The sequence below is a fragment of the Condylura cristata genome, unplaced genomic scaffold (genome assembly GCF_000260355.1).
Source record: "Condylura cristata isolate star-nosed mole 26May11 unplaced genomic scaffold, ConCri1.0 scaffold00040, whole genome shotgun sequence".
In the NCBI taxonomy this organism is placed as follows: Eukaryota; Metazoa; Chordata; class Mammalia; order Eulipotyphla; family Talpidae; genus Condylura; species Condylura cristata.
In genome coordinates this window covers 4,835,923-4,855,049 of record NW_004567141.1, presented here as the reverse complement: position 1 = coordinate 4,855,049, position 19,127 = coordinate 4,835,923, and the positions used below count along the sequence as shown (strand labels likewise).

Sequence of the window (19,127 nt, the reverse complement as noted above, 5' to 3'; positions counted from 1 at the left end):
TGTGTCTATTGGGTAAATTCCTAGGAGTGGAGTTACTGGGTCATATAGTAACTCCATTTTTATTTTGTTTTGAATATTTATTTATGCATACAAGAGCTGGGGTACAGGGCAGGGGAGTGGGGTTGGGGGGATGCATGTGAGAGGATTCATCAGAGACAGAGTGGGTAGCTGAACAGGCAGACTGACTGAAGTACACTGCTGAAGGGAACAGTGGACGGGACAGGGGAGGTCTGCTGTGCCATGTGGATCATTTCCCTGGCAAGGGATTGAAATCGTGCTGCTGTGGATAGCCTCATAATGCTGCATTTAACCCTTTGCAATGCCAGGGAGGCCCCAGTAGCTTCATTTTTAATAGTTTGAGGAACTTCCACACAGTCTTCCATAGTGGCTGGACTCCCCAGTTTGCACTCCCACCAGCAGCATAGAATTCCTTTTTCCACATCCTAACCAACATTTGTTGTTGCCTTCCTCTGTCTCATGTTGCAAGTTCTCTTCCATTAAGATTCATCTAGTGGCACAGGGGTGAAAGGCTCAGTGCTATCTAGCTGTTGCCAGCCACTGCAGCACGAGTTTGATCCCTGGCCAGGGAGGTGACCTGCATGGCTCAGCAGACCTCTCCTGTCTTGCCCACTGCCCCCTCAGCGGTGTATTTCAGTATATCAGCTTGTTCTGCTCCCCACTCTGTCTCTGCTGAAATAAGGGGAGCAGTGGGCAGGACAGGAGAGGTCTGCTGCACTTAGGTGGGTTAGCTTACTGACCGGGGATCATATTCAGGCTTGTCTGTGCTTTTTTATACAGAATGTCCTTGGTTACTTGATTGTGTTGCCTTTGATTCTGTAAGCTCCTTGAGAACGGGAATTGCTTCTCTTATTTGTAGACTCAGCTTGTAGTATAGAACCTGGCATACACCAGGCTGAATGAGTGGGTGCTTATTATCAGGACAAATTCAATTCCCCTTTTTTGTTTATTCTTAAAACAAAAAAGATGGTCTCAGGCCCTCCCTGGTGGTGCAGCGGGTTAGGACGCAGTACTACAAGCTGGCCATAGCTGCTTCAGTACGAGTACGATCCCTGCCTCAGTGGTGATCCACATGGAACAGCAGACCTCTCCTGTCTTGCCCACTGCTCTCCTCAGTAGTGTACTTCCAATCTGCTGTTCTGTTCCTTACTCTGTGTCTAGTGAATCCTCTCACCACCCCTGCACCTCTGGCCTGTTCCTCAGTTCTATATGCATAAATAAATAAATTTTAAAAAACAAAAAACCTGAAACAGTTTTTGAAAAAGGTTAAAAAAAAAAACCTAATGGTTTCAGTCTCTGTTCACCTCTCTGTTTCCTTCATGCCATTATTTGCTTAAAAAGAAGCTTCCATGTGTCCAGGCTGAGGGTTAAATCATAATCACTGCAGTTATTGAGCAGGAGCAGATCTGATATGAGTACTTGATCATCTGCTTCCATTTTTTTGTGTGACTTTTCCTTCATAGTGAGTAAATGAAGAGTATCAGTTACAAGGTATTGAGTCACCATACAATCTTTTATCAGTGATAGAAATTAGTTTAATTTAAATTACAGACACATCAGCATATTCTGCTACTTATGTTCATGTAGGGTGTGGTGTGTGTCTGTCTCAGACCACTGCCCACCCCGCTTTCCCAAACTGACAGAGGGAAATGTTACTGGAAGGACTGTCACTCATGTTTTATTCTCTGCACTTAGTTTTATAAGAAGACCAAACAGCTGCCGATCTTAGTGAAGTGTTGTGAGGAAATTCAGCCCCATCAATGGAAACCACCAGTGGAGAGGGAAGAACACCGGCTTCCGTTCTGGTTAAAGGTACAGCCCGCCTCCCCAAAGTATGTTGGAGAAGAAGGTCACAAAAAACCCAATAGGAAACACCAAGGACTACCAGATACCTCTAATGCCTTAGTTGTAAAATAGGCATTAGGAAATCTTCCTCATTTACTCTATCTGCCTGCTTCACTCTTTTAGAAATAATGGTAAAGTGATAGCTTCCCAAAGGAAATTCAAAGAAATGTTTCTAGAATATATACCTGGAATACAATCTTCATACAAATGTGATATAGGGCAGAAAAAACTGTCTTGAAAAGATGTCTTGAGATTGTTTTGGAAATGTACCTAAAATCTAAAAACCCTATTATTTGTGTGCGTTTGTGTCGCTGTATTTTTTACCACCTTGTGAATATGTTTGTTCCCAATAGGCCAGCCTGCCATCCATCCAGGAGGAGCTGAGGCACATAGCTGATGGTGCCAGAGAGGTAGGAAATGTGACTGGAATTGCTGAGATCAACACGGACCCAGGCCTAGAAAAAGGCAGTTCAGAATTGGGCAGTGAAACTTGGTATCCACTGCTGTTGCCAAAGGGTGTAGTGCTGAAACTGAAGCCAATTACCAACCATTTTTCCAGGAAGGGTCGAAGACAAAAGCGATCATCAGCCACGAAGCCTCTTGCTGGCAGACCCAGCACTTCTCTCCAGCCTAGCTCCAACTCTGGGAAAACACCAGTTAGGCTGACTCAGTCAGAGGCCCCTCCGAGCAAAATGGTGGTCCGGATTCCTCAGCTAATCCAGCCAGCCACTGTCTTACAGACAGTGCCAGGTGTCCCTCCACTAGGCATGCCGGGGACTGAGAGTTTTGAGTCTGCAACCGCACTGCCTTCTACACCCCCTAAGGCCAGGGCCAGCTTCCCTGTGTCTGAGACCCAGACCCTACTCTCCAGTGTCCCTGTGCCTAAGGTTATGCTGCCCTCACTTGCCTCTTCTAAGATTCAAAAGCCATGTGTGAAACGGAAAGGTCCCAAGAGAAAGGGGGCTAAGACCTCTCTTTGTCTGGAGGCTGCCCCCCTCATCCATACCACACCTGTTATCTTCACCGTTCCTGCCACCACTGTGAAGGTTGTGAGCCTTGGCAGTGGCTGCAATGTGATTCAGCCTGTCAATGCAGCTGTGGCCCAGAGTTCTCAGACCATTCCCATCACCACCCTCTTGGTTAACCCTACTTCTTTCCCCTGTCCTTTGAACCAGCCCCTTGTGGCCTCTTCCATCCCACCCTTAATTGTTTCTGGCAATTCTGTGAATCTTCCTGTACCTTCCACCCCTGAAGACAAGGCCCAGGTGAATGTGGACATTGGTTGTCCTTTGAGTGAAGGGAAAAATGCCTTTCAAGGCTTACAACCCAAATTAGAACCCCTGGAGCTGTCTCCCCTCTGTGCTACTGTCTTCCCCAAAGAGGAGCACAGCCCAGGGCCTCCACCAACTGGTAGAGTGTGTCAGGAAGAATGGTCAGAGAACAATGCCTATGGCTGGACAATTGTGAAAACAGAGGAAGGAAGACAAGCTCTGGAACTACTGCCTCAGGGCTTCCAGGAATCCCTAAATTCCCCGCCTGGGGATTTAGAGGTAATTGTCAAAATGGAACCTAAAGACCCTGGGGAGGAAATCTCTAGAGGATTCCCTGAACCGGATGTTTGTGTTGAAATAAAAAAAGAACATTCCTTGGAACCGAACACTGGCTTCCCAAGTGAGGAGTCTAGTGGTGCTAGAGAGGTGAAGAAACACACAGTCTTAAAGAAGGAGGAGACTCAAGCAGCTAACACCTCTTCAGCTTCTCAGGAGCCTTTAGATGAAGGAAACTCAAATGTGAGCAGAGGCTCGCCAAAGACTGCCACCTCTGCTGACCCTGAATTGGTGCTGAGCAGTCCCCCAGGGAAGCCTGAGGACTCATGTAGTGTTGATGGTCAGTCAGTGGGGACCCCGGCGGGGCCAGAAACTGGAGGAGAGAAGGATGGGCCGGAGGAAGAAGAGGAGGAAGACTTTGATGACCTTACCCAAGATGAGGAAGATGAGATGTCATCAGCATCTGAGGAATCTGTGCTCTCTGTTCCAGAACTCCAGGTGAGAATTAGAATATCCCTCAATACTTTGTGGACTCAGTAGTATGGCCTGTTTGTCGCTAAACCATCCACTCGCTTAGTGCCCTTGAAAAGTCCTAAAGTCATTGGAGGTTTTGAATGCATTGTGGGACATGATAGTACATTGAGGTGAGATAGAAAGGTTGGAAGTTTGCTTAAGCTATTTAAACATTGAGTTGCATCACCTGAACACAATTAAACACACATCTATCGCATATACACACATGTGTATTATATAATCATAATTGTAGATCAAGAGAAGGGAAAAACTATGTTCAGGATAAAGGTGAACCATTCAGAAAACTTCCTCTCCCACCTGCTATTAGGCAGCAGTCTTGGTGATCCTCTAATTCCAAAACTCAGAGGCTGCTGATAATTGATTTCCCCGCCCCACTGACCACACTCAGCCTGCCCTGGTAAACTCTGTGCACTCAGCTCTTTGTGAGCAGCCAGGAGCTCTGTGAACACTCTGTGTGGGGGTTGCAGGAAACAATGGAGAAACTGACTTGGTTGGCATCTGAAAGGCGCATGAGTCAGGAGGGGGAGTCTGAGGAAGAGAACTCTCAGGAAGAGAACTCTGAGCCTGAAGAAGAGGAAGAAGAAGAAGCAGAAGGAATGGAAAGCATGCAGAAAGAAGATGAAATGACAGATGAAGCAATTGGAGACCCTGCCGAGAAGCCTCCGGCCATCTTTGCTTCACCCAAGACTGCTCCGGTAGAGGCCAGCAGGACTCCGCCAGGTGAGTTCGGCCTCATAGTCCAAAGGCCAGTATGTAGAGTGGCTGATAGGAGATTTCCAGAAGAAACCCTGGCTCTCCCCTGCAAACTCCCTGCCCTGAACAGATGCTTTACCTGGTGCCTTTAGAGAGAAGAGATGCTCAGAAATGTTAACTTGGAATCTTAGCAGCAGCTACTTTTGTACTAGGTTCACCCAAGTTTTTATACTGTTCCTAATAAACCTGTGACATACAAGGTTAAGAGCTGTGTTTATTTCAGAAGCACTGCTCTTTCCTCACCAAGACTTAGTGTTTGGGTACATAAAATGAGTCATATTCTCTAGACCAGCTTTCTCAAATGTGGTGGCTAAGTATCTTATTGTCACCCCAGTCAGTGCGGTACACTGCAGACTGCCAAGAGCTGACTTGGTGGAGACAGGTTTTTCTCTCTTACATTTTCCAGTAGCTTTTCTTCTGAATTGCTCCAAAATGTTGAATAGGATTTGGATGGATGGGTGCATGTGGTGGGATGGGAAGAGTAGGGGTTGAAGGGCCAGAGAAACAAATCTTTTGTTCCTCCAAGGAGAGAGCATCAAAGCTTCTGGAAAAGGCCGGAGAAACCATCGAGCTCGAAATAAGCGGGGAAGTCGGGCCCGGGCCAGCAAGGACACCTCCAAGTTGCTGTTGCTGTATGATGAGGACATTCTTGAACGGGATCCACTCAGGGAACAGAAGGATTTGGCCTTTGCTCAGGCTTATCTGACAAGGGTAGGCAAATGCTGCTCCTGTAATGTTTGTCCCTTGTGAAGGAGGCCACTTCTCCTTTAAGGGGAGATATTTTTAAAATAAACCCACCTTTCGTTAAAAGATTTATTTATTTATTTATTTTTGTGTAGAAGAGCTGGGGTGTAGGCCAGAGATGTGGGGAGGGGGTGGTGATAGGTCGATACCATTGAGACTTAATTAATCTGCTTTTCAGGCTGCACAGCAGACTTGTATATCTCTGCCTTACTCTCTTGGAACAATAAAAGCTCTGTGTGAGAGAACCACAAGAGACAGAGTTTAGTCATCAGCAGCTTTAGTATTAGTAGTTTAGCATTACCCTTCTCTACCCAGAAGTTGGGGAAAGATAATAATGTCATCATCAGTGGGTGCTAACTTCATTGGGTGGGCTAGTAAGGACTTTACGGATCCTCTGGCCTGAGATCTTAGGTGTACTAGCCAGAGAGTGGGTCTCAGGGAAACATATTGAACTTCAGAGATAATCAAACAACCTGTTTCTAGTAGCTTGTCCTGATAGTTATTCAGTCGCTATTGCATTCTGTTGTTTGTTTTGTCTCCCCAGCAAAGTACAGTGCTAACAGCGATAATCGTGATTTTTCCTTGTAGTTTGTTAACATTCTAATTTATGTACTATTTACTCTCAGCTAATGCAATGCTGCCTTCCTTTATGTATAAAACACTCCTTTATTGATTTCAATATGGACCTGAAATCAGGGAGGAAAGATTTGGGGCTATGAGTATAGAGGAAGATTAACTTGTTTTTGTAGGTAGTGCTGTATTGCCGGGAAAATGTAGGTTTTTGATTTGCCCACTACCAGAAAAGAAGTTGTACTTGTTGATCTCTATCTTCCATTAATAGCCAGATGTTAGGACCTGTTGAAAGAGTAACTTCAGGAGGATAATTCTTGGCAATCTCTCATAATAACTCTTTCTCTCTCTATTCTTGCTGCTTTTCGGAACCCAAAGCAAGGGTATTGATTGAAATTCTTCTAATAGGTACGAGAAGCCTTACAACATATCCCTGGCAAGTATGAAGACTTCCTCCAGGTCATCTATGAATTTGAGTCAAGTACTCAGAGGCAGACAGCTGTGGATCTCTACAAAAGTCTACGGACTCTACTCCAAGACTGGCCTCAGCTGTTGAAGGATTTTGCTGCTTTCCTGTTGCCTGAGCAAGCTCTAGCCTGTGGATTAGTAAGTTGATGGGTAGAAATAGAAAACCCTGTAGGTTTCTGGGGACAGAACGAGACTGGAGTTGAATAGGATTGATGATCACTGTTCACTGTTCTGACTTGTTTCTAGCCTTTCCCTTGCCCACGGTGATCTGTATCTTTTCAAGAAGTGGTCTTCCCAATTCCTAATCTCTCACTTTCTTTATGAGGAATGAGGACTTGTACCCTGTTCCTGCCTATTATAAAATGGGCACTCACACAAGTACTTGTTGAGTGTCTACTATGTGTTAGGCAGAGTTCTAGGAACCAGGAATATAGTAATTATAAAAGACTAAAGTCCTTGTCTTCATGGAGCTTACATTCTCATGAGTAAAGTCAGATGATGAACAATAAAATAAAACAAATACATACATAATATGTTGACAGCTATAAGAATTATATATAAAAGCAGTAAACTATGTGGTACATAATGCTTATAGAAAAATCAAATAGGAAAGAGGAATAGAGTTACAAGTAAGATGGATGAGGGGCCCTGGGAAGGCCACTGTAGAAGTGATATTTGAAATGTTCGAGATTTAGTGTCTACACATGAGGGATACTCCAGTACTTCTGAGCTTCTTTTCATGACTGAGAAAACAGGAATGTTAAATGATAATGGGATGATTACTCATATAATGTAGTGTTTCTACGTTATGAGGGTGAAATGAGTATTTATGAAAATTCTTTGTAAACCATGAAGTGTCACATGAATTTGAATGTCTGAATTCACAACCCAAGAAACAGTAAGCAGCTTGAGACATATCTATCACCTGACTTTTATTTTTTTTACAAAGGTTTATATATTTATACACATAAGAACTGAGGTGTAGGCCAGAGGTTCAGGGGGTAAAAGGACTCACCAGAGACAGAGTGGGGAGCAGAACAGGCAGGTGCTGAAATACACTGCTGAGGGAGGCAGCAGGTGAGATAGGAGAGGTCTGCTGCACCATGAGGGCTAGCTTCCTGGCTGGGGATTGAACCCGTGTTTCCCTGGTTGGTAATAGATTGATAGTGCTTTTTTTTTTTTTTTTTTTAAGATTTATTTATGCATACAAGAGCTGGCGTGCAGACCAGAGATGTGGTGGGGGCACAGAGACAGTGTGGAGAGCAGAACATTCTGAGGGGAGCAGTGAGTGAGATAGGAGAGGTTTGCTGCTCCATTTAGTTCACCTCCCTGACCAGGGATTGAACTTGTGCTGGAGTGGCTGTAGATTGCTTTATACTGCTGTAATTTAATCCCTTGGATAGCACTGTGTCTTTAACCCCTGTGCCACCAGGGAGGCCCTTCCTCTTGACTCTTATGTTCATGTCATGGTGAATTGGATTGGTAGACACCACTAGCCCAAGGTAGATGCTAGAGCTTAAAGAAGACCTCACAGTCGTAAACTAGAATTGCACCATGCCCCCAGCCATTTCTCTTGGTTCTTAGAGTAGAACCTTTAGGTCCGGCTCTAGCTGAATAGGTGACCTTCCTCTCTTGCTCTCTTTCCACTCTGGTAGTTTGAGGAGCAGCAGGCTTTTGAGAAGAGTCGCAAGTTTCTTCGGCAACTGGAAATTTGCTTTGCTGAGAATCCATCACACCACCAGAAGATTATCAAGGTCCTCCAAAGCTGTGCAGACTGCCTGCCGCAGGAAATCACTGAGGTATTTTCTTCTGTCCTGCTTCCTGTTTGCTGTCATCTGAGCCTTGGTCTGTTCCTTCTCCCTGCGTCTGGGGTACCCTGGGCGTCCTGAAAGAGATGAAGAAGGTACGACTCTAGGCTTACCTAAAGCCTAAAGCACTGGAGGGAGGAGTGTGTGTCTCCTAGTTGACTAGGAATGTAAAACTTGCAAGTATTCGGTTTTGGTCTGGCAGCCCACAGGCAATGGACACTTCACCTTTCCCTCCTCAAATCCCCCCAGCTCAAGACACAGATGTGGCAGCTTCTCAAGGGCCATGACCACCTACAGGATGAGTTTTCCATCTTCTTTGACCATCTGCGTCCAGCAGCTAGCCGGATGGGTGACTTTGAAGAGATCAATTGGACTGAAGAGAAAGAATATGAGGTACAGGCCCTGCAGCTGCAATAGATTTGTGAAGGGGTAAGTTCATGAGTGGAGGGATATCTCCTCAGAGTCTGTGTTGAGTGGTATCCACTCCTCCCCAGTTTGATGGCTTTGAAGAAGTAGCACTACCTGATGTGGAAGAGGAAGAGGAACCTCCCAAGATACCCACAGCTTCAAAGAACAAAAGAAGAAAAGAGATTGGGATCCAAAATCACGATAAGGTACACCAGGTTGTTGGGGACTATCCATTTTTCATGAATTGCGCCTTGAGTTTTCTGTCTAAATGTTTCTCTGAGGAGTGTGGCCCCATGCCCTTGCACCCTGAGGCAATCGTGGAGCAAGAGCCAGAGATCAGGCTGCCATGGATGTCCAGGACCCAGGGGAAGAAAAGCACAGTTCTTGAAGAGGCCCCACCCTGATTAGGAGCATCTGTTTCTTCCTTGTCTCTCTAATTGGAGCTGTTTCTCTTGCCTTAGGATCTTAATGTTTTCTTTCTTTCATATGAAAATATAGAACCAAAATTCTCCATTTTAAGACAGTCAGTACTTACCTCTGTTACAAAGTGTAATGTATTGCTTGGAAGTATTTTTCATGGATTATTAGCTCATTTAGTTCTCGCAATAGTCCTCTGAAGAGATTTGCTTATTTGCCTTTTGCAAAAGCTGAAGTAGTTCAGAGAGGATCTGTTTAATTGGTAGTAATCTACTTGTACTTACTGCTTTCTACTGTCTTTTTAATGTCTCTTTACTACATATCTTGTCTCCTTTCATGGGGAAATATGTCTTAGTTTCTATATGACCTTGGACAACTTATTTAATCTCTCTTTGAGTTTCTTTATCATCAGTGGGAATACTAATGGTACTTATCTTGGGTTTATTGAACAGAGTGTCACTGAGTGACCCATATGTTCCAGGCTTTCTCTCAAGGGATTTAGAAGGTAGAGAACAACCCTCCCTGGTAGCAGAATGGGTTAAAGTGTAGCACCATGAAGCTCTCTGAAGCCACTCACCATGAGTTTGATCCCCCGCAGGGAAGCTGACCCACATGGTGCAGTAGACCTCTCCTGACCCGCCCGCTGCTCCCCTCAGCAGTGTACTTCGTCAGTCTACCTGTCCTGCTCCCCGCTTTGTCTCTGGTGAATCCTTCACCACTCTTGCACCTCTGGCCTATACCCCAGTTCTGTATGCATAAATAAATAAATATTTTAAAAAATTTTATTAAAAAGAAGGGAGGGAAACTCAAGGCACAGAGGGATAGACAGTGACTTTGCCTCAGATTGTATTTGGCCGATACATAATTTTTTGAAACATCTGTCATTTGGGGTGTGTTAGCCTTTGGATCATTTAAGGAATTTTTCAGGATACATTATAGGCTTTAATAGAATGAATAGGAGTTGGTTTCCACAGGCAGTATAAGGAGAATGGTACATGATAAAGCAGAAAGCTTGGAGAAGGGGTTTGTCAGGGAAGGTTTGTTCAGATAGCTTACAACAGCTTAGCTTCCTTTCTTGGTACCAAAAATGCTTGGCAACTCTCTAAGCCCAGGTATCTCGTAGGAAGCTGAGTGGCCAGATGGAGCCAAGGACTGTGCCTGTTCTTGCCATGAAGGAGGTGCTGATTCCAAGCTGAAAAAGAGCAAAAGAAGACATTGTAGCCACTGCAGCACCAAGGTGAGGAGGGAGGTACTACAGGGGTGTCAGCAGCCTGAGGCAGTTCCCCCATGATCTTACCCTTTAGGGTATTATTTGGGTCTTATTGAATTCCTAAAAAGTTACACATAAATAAATAATATCCAACACATATGTACATGCATAACTAGGCAAAATAAGTGAACTCTTAAAATATATGATGGAGCCTCCCTGGTGGCTCCAGGGTTTAAATGTCAACCGAAGCTATCGGCAGCCACTGCAGCACAAGTCTGGTCCTCAGCCAGGAAGCTGACCCACATGGTGCAATAGACCTCTCCTGTCTCACATGCTACTCCCCTCAGCAGTATGTTTCAGTCAGTCCGCCTGTTCTGCTCCCCACTTTGTTTCTTGTAAATTCTCTCACCCCTTATAATCCTCTTTCTCCCTGCACTTCTGGTTTGCACTCAGTTATTGTTTGCATAAATAAATAAAAAAAGAAACAGACTCTGGGCCCTCCTTGGTGGTGCAATGGGTTAATCACAGCACTATGACGCTAGCCACAGCCACTGCAGCATGAGTTTGATTCCCGGCCAGTGAGGTGACCCACATTGCCTGACAGACCTCTCCTGACCCACCTGCTGCTCCACTCAGCAGTGTTTCAGTCGATCTGCCTGTTCTGTTCCCCACTCTGTCTCTGGTGAATCCTCTCACCTACCACACCTCTAGCATGTACTCCAGTTCTTGTATGCATAAGTAAATAAATCTTTAAAAAAGAAAAGAAACAGGCCCTAAAGATACTTGGTTCTTTAGTGTAGGATCAGTTGGTAGCAGAGATACAGCCTTTGCTCAGAAGAGTCATAGGATCCACTCTGCTCTGTTGACTTGCTGAGTTCATGGCAGGGTTTCATCCTTTGGTCAGCCCCTAAGACAAAGGAGATTCAGAGACCCTTGACCCAGAAGGCTATCTCTGCAGGTCTGTGACAGCAAATCCTACAAGAGCAAGGAGCCCCATGAGTTGGTGGGCAGTAGCCCCCACCGAGAACCAAGCCCTGTGCCTGGTGTGAAGGATGCTGTGCAGAGCAAAGATGTGATGGAAGAGGAAGCTCCTGAAGAGCGAGAGAGCCTGGAGGCAACTCAGAGCAGAACTGCCAAGACCTCCAGAAAGGGAGAGGTGATCATTACCGGTGAGTGATAATGGCCCGCCCAGCCACTCTTTCTGTCTCGTGCCTGTGTTTTTAGTTTTGATGTTGGACCAGTCTCCTCAGTCTTTTCAGCACCCACCCCCCCCACCCCCCTTTTATGTTTGAGCTTTTATCACAGTAACTCTCCAGCAGGGTCCTGTGGTAATCTGTAGTCCTTGGATATATGTTGACCCTGCTCGTACCTATGCAGGGCTGGCAGTGGAGAGCACTTTGCTGTCCCCTCAAGAAGTGCATGTTACAGACCCACCCCTCCTGGATGGACCAACACCTCCCTCTGCAGAGACGCCTCAGCTTCCTCCCCGAACTGGAGCTGTGTTATCCACTGTTCAGAGGAACCAGACTGGACCTGAGGACCTTTCCTATCCCAGCGTGTCCCCCAGAATTCAGAATGACAGGGAGGACCTTGGGGCAGTGGGTGAGGCAGAGACTTCTGTGCCAGTCTGGAATGCAGCAGAGACTGAGAAATTGCCTGGAACTCTTGAAACTCCTGCTTCCTTCCCAAGTACTGTTTCCTCAAGGACCAAAGACTTAGTGGGGAGACAGGTACCTGGGAAACCAGCTTCTCAAGAGAGCTGGCTCCCATCAAGTAGAGCTAACGTGAAGACAGTGGACAGAATGTCCCCTGTCCAGGAATCTGTATCGGGAACGGACACCTCAGAGACTTCTCCCAAATCCCCTGGAGGAGGTTTGGCTAAAGACAGCAGCACACAGGCTAAGAGTCCTGAGGGGGAGCAGCAACCGAAGGCCACAGAAGCTACAGTATGTGCCAACAACAGCAAGGTCAGCTCCACTGGGGAAAAGGTGGTGTTGTGGACAAGGTAGGTAGGGTGGGTGAAGTGTGTGTGTTTGCAAGTGTGGACACACTCAACGGTACTAAGTCGGATTCCCTGACGTGGGTTGCAGGGAAGCTGACCGTGTGATTCTGACCGTGTGCCAGGAGCAAGGAGCACAGCCACAGACCTTCAGCATCATCTCCCAGCAGTTGGGAAATAAGACCCCTAATGAGGTAAGAGGGCCAGCTGTCACCATGCTACCCAAAAAGACAGAGGACCTCTGTGAGAGGACGGGGTGGCAAAGCGAGATGCAGACGAGACACCTACTAGTGAATATAGTGGTGCATCCCAACTTGTCACTGTGTATAGTAGTAGTGAAAAAAAAAAGGATGTTCAACATTAAGAAATTCCACTCTAGCTTTTAGGCATGTGACTCTGGGCTAAACATGTTATCTCTGCATCTAATTCTCCTTATCTCTAAGGAGTGCTCAGTCTTTCTGGGTGAAACCAGTTAAGATTTTGAACTGGGTGTGCAGTGCTTAGTTAAGTGTTAAAACTGTTATAGCTGAGAACACAGCCCTCTCCACTCCTAGGTTTCCCACCGTTTTCGAGAACTTATGCAGCTCTTTCACACCGCCTGCGAGGCCAGTTCTGAGGATGAGGATGACGCAACCAGCACCAGCAATACCGACCAGCTGTCTGACCGTGGGGACCTTCTGTCTGAAGAGGAGCTGGATGAATGAGACTGTGGGGACTTGTGGGTGTTGTCTTCACTGGATCAAACTCCCTGGGCACCTGCTGAGGGAGAGGGGGTGTGGACTGTCCTGCACACCCGCGGGCTCAGTATTCAGAGCTGGAGGAGCAGGGGCTGGATCTGCTGTTGCGTCAGTCTGGGGCCTTTCACAAAGACCTCAGGAATGGACACACATTGTAAATAGTGTTGGGCAAGAGTGGGGCTCAGTTCTTTTTCTACTTTTTTTTTTCCTGTCTGGTGGTACATATTTATTCTGGGATCAATCACGGTGTTTCTAAGTGTAATGAATACATTTGTTGGTGTAGTGAATCCCAAGACACTGAGCTCCTTCCCGCACCCAGCAGTTTTTATTGTAAAGTAGCTCTTTTCTCGGAACTTCAGGCCATGAGGCTGTCACCACCCTGGTAGCACTGGGCCAGGTCATGCAGTTCCTGCAGCATCTCTTCCAGGTCATCCTGTTCCACGCCAGCGTCCATGAAGCTGGCCCAGCGCCGCAGGTCGAGTCTGGTGAGCTCTTTGGCCAAGCCTTCCAGGGTCCCGTTCAAGGATGAAGGGGAGCACAGGGCCCCAAACACTGGGATGCTCTCCACTGCTATGGTGGGGGAGAACAGACCCAGAAATGAACTGTTGTTCTACCCTGGAGCTCTGCTGTACACATGGGGAAGTGTAGGTCTTTGGACTGTAAGGTAAACTCAGTACATTCTGTGTACTGGCCCCGCCCCCCGCCCCCTCTCCCCCCAGTAGCCCGGTACTAGCGTGAATAAAGGAACGTCGAACGAGCATTGTGTCTTTCCCCAGGGAGGGAAACATGCCTGACCTGAAATCTTGATTTTCTTCACCTCCTACATACCTGGCCCAGTCAGTGGACCATTCTGCTGGCTGAGGCTTGAGGAGAAGAGGTAGGGGTAAGGAGGGACCACCTTACAGGGCGTCAGCAGCAGGTGGGAAGAGCTGTGGGGTAGAGAACAGTGAGCAAACGGTAGGACAGGGCTGAGCATGAGAGGGGACAGGAGCAACACAAGTACCCACTGACCTCCTGACTCTAGGCTGTTGCTGCTGTAAATACTGGGCCAGGACTTCGTCCCCTGTGGCACACGCATGGAGCGGGGATGGCAGTGGTGTCCCTGGGGTGAGCTGACTGCCAGAACAAAGCCAAAACCACCTTAATTTGTGGCAGCATGAACAAGAAACTAAGAACTCCTATGTTCTCGGCCCCTCGGCTGAATCACGATGCTCTTCTTGTAAGCGGGGCAGAGGGGAGCGAGGGACTCCTTGAGATGGCGCAGAGGTCCAGAGGAAAGGCTGCGAGCAAGTCTCAGTCTGACCAGGGCTCCTTAGGACCCTGAGCTCTCACCTGGTGTGGCTCGCTCTGTCTAGGCCCCTTAGCACCACTGACTGGGCAAAGTATTGTGTTCCAGAAAGATCCCCACATGCAGACAGTGGGGTCCACGGGGTGCCTCCTCCAAGCTGCATCAAGGCGTCAGGAAGGGTCTGGCTTGGAACCAAGGGGAAGGGGATGGTTGCTCCTGCCGTCACCACCTGAAGATGAGGAACAGAGCAAGTCACAGAGCTGCTTGCCCAGCTCTACCCCAACCCATATAAAGCTGGGCATACCTTTTTCCCAGAGAAGCTCAGCATGTCAGCCAGATGAACCATGGAAACTGGTGAGGAGCGCAAGCGATATGGAACAGTGACTGTGTCCAGGGCTGTGGCTAGGATGGCACCACAGTGGAAGGGCAGAGTGGCCTGGAAAGAGGACATCAAGAGCAGCATTTGGCCTTTCAGGCCTAGAGAAGAGAGTAGGAGGCAAAATAGCTTTGGTAGTCAGGGCCCAGTGCTGCGGGACAAAGCAAGGGTATGCTGGTCCCAGGCTGGACAAGCACAAAACTGTGACCGACAAGACCTCATCCTCGCTGATTCTTTCTCAGCGAGGTGCCAGTAAGAGGGAAAGGCCGCCAGTGGGGTGGGAAGGCACCCCAAGGGGGAGGCTTACATCATAATGCAGGTGAGGGAAGCTGACAGGTGGCTCAGGTCGCAGTCCCAGACTTCCCCCCAGGGACAAGGGGCAGACCAGAGAGCTGTGAGCAGACAGGCGCACCAGCCCAAAAGCTGTGTTTAACACACGGTAGATGTTTTTCTGGGGGTCCTGGTGAAAGAAGAATTTGTCTTAGGCAACTTTTTCATTGGGATATCTTTCCCTCACCTCCTTCCCTACCCTCCAAGTTCTTTATCTTCCTCCAAGTTCTACTCACCCTGAGATTGTAAGGACCAGGGAGCAAGCCCCAGGTTATTATTCCCCGTCCTGAATACTCATCTTGCAGCAACTCGGCAGCCTTAGCGCCTACCCCAGAGAAGCCATCATGCAGGTCACACAGGATCTGGAACCCCTGGAAAGAGGTGAGTGATGAAAGACAGTAGGATGAAGTGTCGCCTGGGTGTCACCATGCCACACAGCTACCTGCAGGAAGTCACACTCCTCCACGTAGAAGTGTAGCCTGTCCTCTAGCTCTTCCAGGTACTTGGGGTCCTTCAGGATACTCTCTCCTTGACCAAATGCCTCTAGGCGACCTGCTTCCCTGCCATGCATCAACATAATCCAGGGCTTAGAGAGAACACCCCTGCCCGATTTCATGTTGGGGAGAGGCAGGGAAGATGGCCTTAGGAGTCTCCTCCAACATTGGTGGGCTCCCAGATTTTCACTTCACAGCCTTTGGGGCTCTCATACCCATCATGGTTGTATTTCTGAATCAAACAGATGCTCCGGGGATGGAGATGAACTCTCAGAAAATCTGACCAAACTCTGATGCTACCCTCCATGGGGATAAGTGGTTTGAGAGTTGTAGCAGTATGTGGTGGGGGATCTGAAGAAAAAGCACAAAGTGTCCCTTTCACCATGTTGCGGTCTGCCCTGTTCCCCATCCTGTAGTATCCAGAGACTCTCACCTTTGCCATTGGGAATGGACTTGACCCTCCAGATACCATCACTACTCAGCACTCCCTGGAAGGGATGAGAAAACTTACATTTAGTTCCTGGCAATCCAGAGGCTAAAGTTGACTTATCCTCCCCGATTTTGCTGGCCGTACCCTACAGCCTCCTTTCTGTATATATAGGCTTTGTCCTTAGGAAAATAGATGCTTTTTCTTACAAGGCCATTCCAAGGCATTTAAAATTATTAAAGTCCTCCTTTTCTCTGCATTCTGCTGTATGTAGCACTGGGATTTAAGGTGTAAGCAGAGGCCCTCACCTCTGCACTCAGAAGGTCCTGGAGGTAAGGGTTCCTGGAATAAAGCTCCTCTTTGTGTGTGGTGAGCTTCCCCTGCCTGAAGGAAATTGGAGATTTGACATTGTGAGAGTCACCCCTGAATTCTCTAGCTTCCCTGCCACCCCTCACCACTCATGGCCAATACCATGCTATCGCAGCATCTAGCTGTTTGTCCCTGTAGAGTCCACCTTCTTGTTTTAGGGAGCTCAGGCTACCTGTACAAAAATAATGGACAATGTTAGAATCACTCCAAGTCCCTCCCCTTTCAGCTGATCTTTTGATTCTCTCACAACCCACTCCCTCCAGCACTTGGCTTTTCAAGCTTGCTTGGTTAAATGACAACCCGGCCTCGGAAATCTAGATTCCATCCTTCCTTTCCCAGCTGAGTCATGAGTTGTGCGGCCCGGGGTAAAGGCCACAGGCAGCAGCCCTACAGGGTGCCACTCAAACATCCCACTGTGTCCATGGTATGCAGTCCACTCCAGAGCGGGCTTTTGAGCGCTATAGATGTCCTCCTTGCGTCTCTTGTGTTGGCACACTGTGGTTAGCGCTCCCGTCGCTCAGCTCTGGTCCTTCTGCCTTGTAAGGTCGGAGGATCTTGAAGCGAACGGATGCTGGAAACTCCACACGCGAAGGGGACCACTGGGCACGGGCGGATCGCTGCCGCCGCCTCACCCTTCAGGTCCATGAGGATGAGCCTCGGCGTGTAAGTCTCCTGGCCGTGCAGCGTTCGGCCGGTGCGGTACAGGACGTCCGGGCACAGCTCTCCCGGCGGCTCTTTGGCATCTGCCGGTCCGCCCAGCGCAGCATCCTGGGGAGGTACAGAGCGAGGACCGCACTCAGACACGGAGGGGCAGGCCGGAAGTAAGGGCTGGCGATGCCGAAGCTCTCAGGGCTAGCCTCCCGGAGACCTCACCTGCTGGTTCCACCAGTGCGCTCCCACGAACCCCGAAAAATGCCCCAACTGCAGAGTGAGCACCTCCCGGGCTCCGCCCGCCATGCCTCGCGGCTCCACCGGGTAGCCCGGCCCGCTGCGGCCTGCTCGCTGCTGCTAGCCGATTGGCCAGGCGGGCGTGTGGGCGGGGCCGCACCCTCTGCGTCCTATTGGTCCGCAAACACATCTCGCCCAGAGAATAAACCATTCGTTGGGCTTCCGTGACACCCCTCGCCGCTCCCCGCCTCTTCCTAGCGGGCGCCGGACCTGCCCGGCGCGTCGTTTGGGGGTGCGGCCGGAAGTTGTCAGTGCCAGAGCGCCAGGCTGGAGGCTCTTCCGCTCTTTGCTCTCCTTCCGCGGGCTGGCTGGGTTGGCTCGTGCGAGGTTCTCCTGCCTGCTCCCTCCCTCTCAGATACGGCTACTAGCTACTAGCTCCTCGGGCAAGAAATAAAACCTTGCCAGAAAAGTAGACGCGCCCTTGAAATCTTCCGCGGCTCCCTCTGGCCCCAAACTTAATGAAGTGTAAACCCTGTGCACCGCCGGTCCCTCCATTGGTCTGTCCCTCCAACCAGTCTATGTAGCCACCTATCTAGTCTGCCATGATCACGCATTGTTTTGCTCCATATGGCTTGTGGGATTCTAACCTGTTCTTGATATACTCAGTTCCATTGCTGTAGAATAAGCCTTTGTATGACTATAGTCCAAGTGATTTATTCTGCTGGTAACTGATGTTCGGGGTTGTTCCCAACTTTTGGACTGTTAGGGTCCGAAATCACCCGGTTGTCCCCTGAGACAAAGAACAGGATGAGATGCACAAGCAGAGTTTATTAAGCCAGCTAACTGGGGTCAAGCCTTCCTGCAGGAACGCAGGCCACACAGGGAGGGCAAGACCCAGACCATAGGAATGTCAGAGAATATATAGGCCCTTATCGGCCATTACATGTCATAGCCTGTGCAAATTCAAAGAGTAACAAGCTTCACAGCGCTCAAGGACGGGTTTCTAAGAACAGATGTCTCAGTCATGAGTCAGGAGCTGACATCAGGGTCTAGTTTCAGCCAGTTCCAGAGCTGGCACCAGGAATGCTATCTGCCTGCCCTCCTTTCTGGGCCCAGGGTGAGTCAGAGACCCAGACAGAGGGGCCTAGGGGCCTAACAGGACCATTAGGTGCTACAGTTAACACCCATTTCTGTGCCTCTGCACACATTTCTGTTCCATCAGAAGGTGGGTATATTCAACTTGACTGACAACACCAACTTGGTTTTTACAATTTGTTACCAATTTACAGTTCACCCCAGCATATGGGTATTTTTAGTGGCTATTTCCATAATCCTGTCAACATTATAAGCTTTTAGTTCTTGTCACGGGTTTTAATTTTACTGGTTACAAATGAGAGCATTGTTTCTTCTGTTTATCAGCTGTTTGGATTTCCTTTTTTTTGAGAAGTGACAGTCAAATCTCTTGCCCATGTTTCTTTGTGGTTGTCTTTTATTGATTTGTAGAAGTACTTTATTTGGGTACTAAGTGTTTGCCAATTATATGTTCAAAGTACTTTCTCCCATGCAGGTTACCTTTTCACTTCCTTAAATGTAGTCTTTTTTTTTTTTTTAAATAAAGTTAAAAAAACAACAGATTTACTTATTTATGCATACAAGAATTGTGGTGTAGATCACAGGTGTATGTGGTAAGATTCACCAGAGTGGGGAGCAGAACAGGCAGATGTACTGAAATACACTACTGAGGGGATCAGTGGGCAGGTCAGGAGAGGTCTGCCATGCCATGTGGGTCCTCCCTGGCTGGGGATTGAACTCCTGCTGCAGTGGCTGATGATAGCTTCATTCATAGTGCTATGCTTTAACTTTTTTTTTCTTTTTTTTTATTACAAAGTTTATTTTT

General features: G+C 48.0%; 2 protein-coding genes across 4 annotated transcripts in view; one reads left to right on the top strand and one right to left on the bottom strand.

Annotated features, from left to right (window-relative positions):
- The window catches only part of GON4L (gon-4-like (C. elegans)), a 78,834-nt gene extending 65,557 nt beyond the window's left edge, over nucleotides 1-13,277 (top strand). For both annotated transcript variants that reach the window (XM_012733324.1, XM_012733325.1), the window contains 13 exons: nucleotides 1,714-1,830; nucleotides 2,217-3,908; nucleotides 4,412-4,664; nucleotides 5,224-5,408; nucleotides 6,420-6,617; nucleotides 8,135-8,278; nucleotides 8,537-8,680; nucleotides 8,782-8,901; nucleotides 10,236-10,349; nucleotides 11,281-11,491; nucleotides 11,700-12,327; nucleotides 12,413-12,515; nucleotides 12,876-13,277. In XM_012733324.1, coding sequence (XP_012588778.1) covers nucleotides 1,714-1,830; nucleotides 2,217-3,908; nucleotides 4,412-4,664; nucleotides 5,224-5,408; nucleotides 6,420-6,617; nucleotides 8,135-8,278; nucleotides 8,537-8,680; nucleotides 8,782-8,901; nucleotides 10,236-10,349; nucleotides 11,281-11,491; nucleotides 11,700-12,327; nucleotides 12,413-12,515; nucleotides 12,876-13,025 — 4,059 coding nt within the window. In that variant the 3' untranslated portion in view covers nucleotides 13,026-13,277. The remainder of the gene's footprint in view (nucleotides 1-1,713; nucleotides 1,831-2,216; nucleotides 3,909-4,411; nucleotides 4,665-5,223; nucleotides 5,409-6,419; nucleotides 6,618-8,134; nucleotides 8,279-8,536; nucleotides 8,681-8,781; nucleotides 8,902-10,235; nucleotides 10,350-11,280; nucleotides 11,492-11,699; nucleotides 12,328-12,412; nucleotides 12,516-12,875) is intronic.
- An 83-nt stretch (nucleotides 13,278-13,360) lies between these two features.
- Nucleotides 13,361-17,378, bottom strand: MSTO1 (misato 1, mitochondrial distribution and morphology regulator). Of its 2 annotated transcripts, none has more exons than XM_012733327.1 (14): nucleotides 17,216-17,378; nucleotides 16,975-17,110; nucleotides 16,445-16,514; nucleotides 16,282-16,357; nucleotides 15,980-16,034; nucleotides 15,762-15,897; nucleotides 15,495-15,612; nucleotides 15,289-15,423; nucleotides 15,030-15,182; nucleotides 14,651-14,782; nucleotides 14,391-14,575; nucleotides 14,070-14,174; nucleotides 13,887-13,987; nucleotides 13,361-13,628 (listed from the first exon to the last, which is right to left on the bottom strand). In XM_012733327.1, the coding sequence occupies exons 1-14, from the start codon at nucleotides 17,297-17,299 to the stop codon at nucleotides 13,414-13,416; spliced, it is 1,701 nt and encodes a 566-aa protein (XP_012588781.1). In that variant the 5' UTR covers nucleotides 17,300-17,378; the 3' UTR covers nucleotides 13,361-13,413. The 2 variants fall into 2 exon arrangements, with proteins under 2 accessions (XP_012588781.1, XP_004693702.1); XM_004693645.2 differs by having other exon boundaries at nucleotides 13,361-13,625.
- Between the last annotated feature and the right edge of the window lie 1,749 nt (nucleotides 17,379-19,127).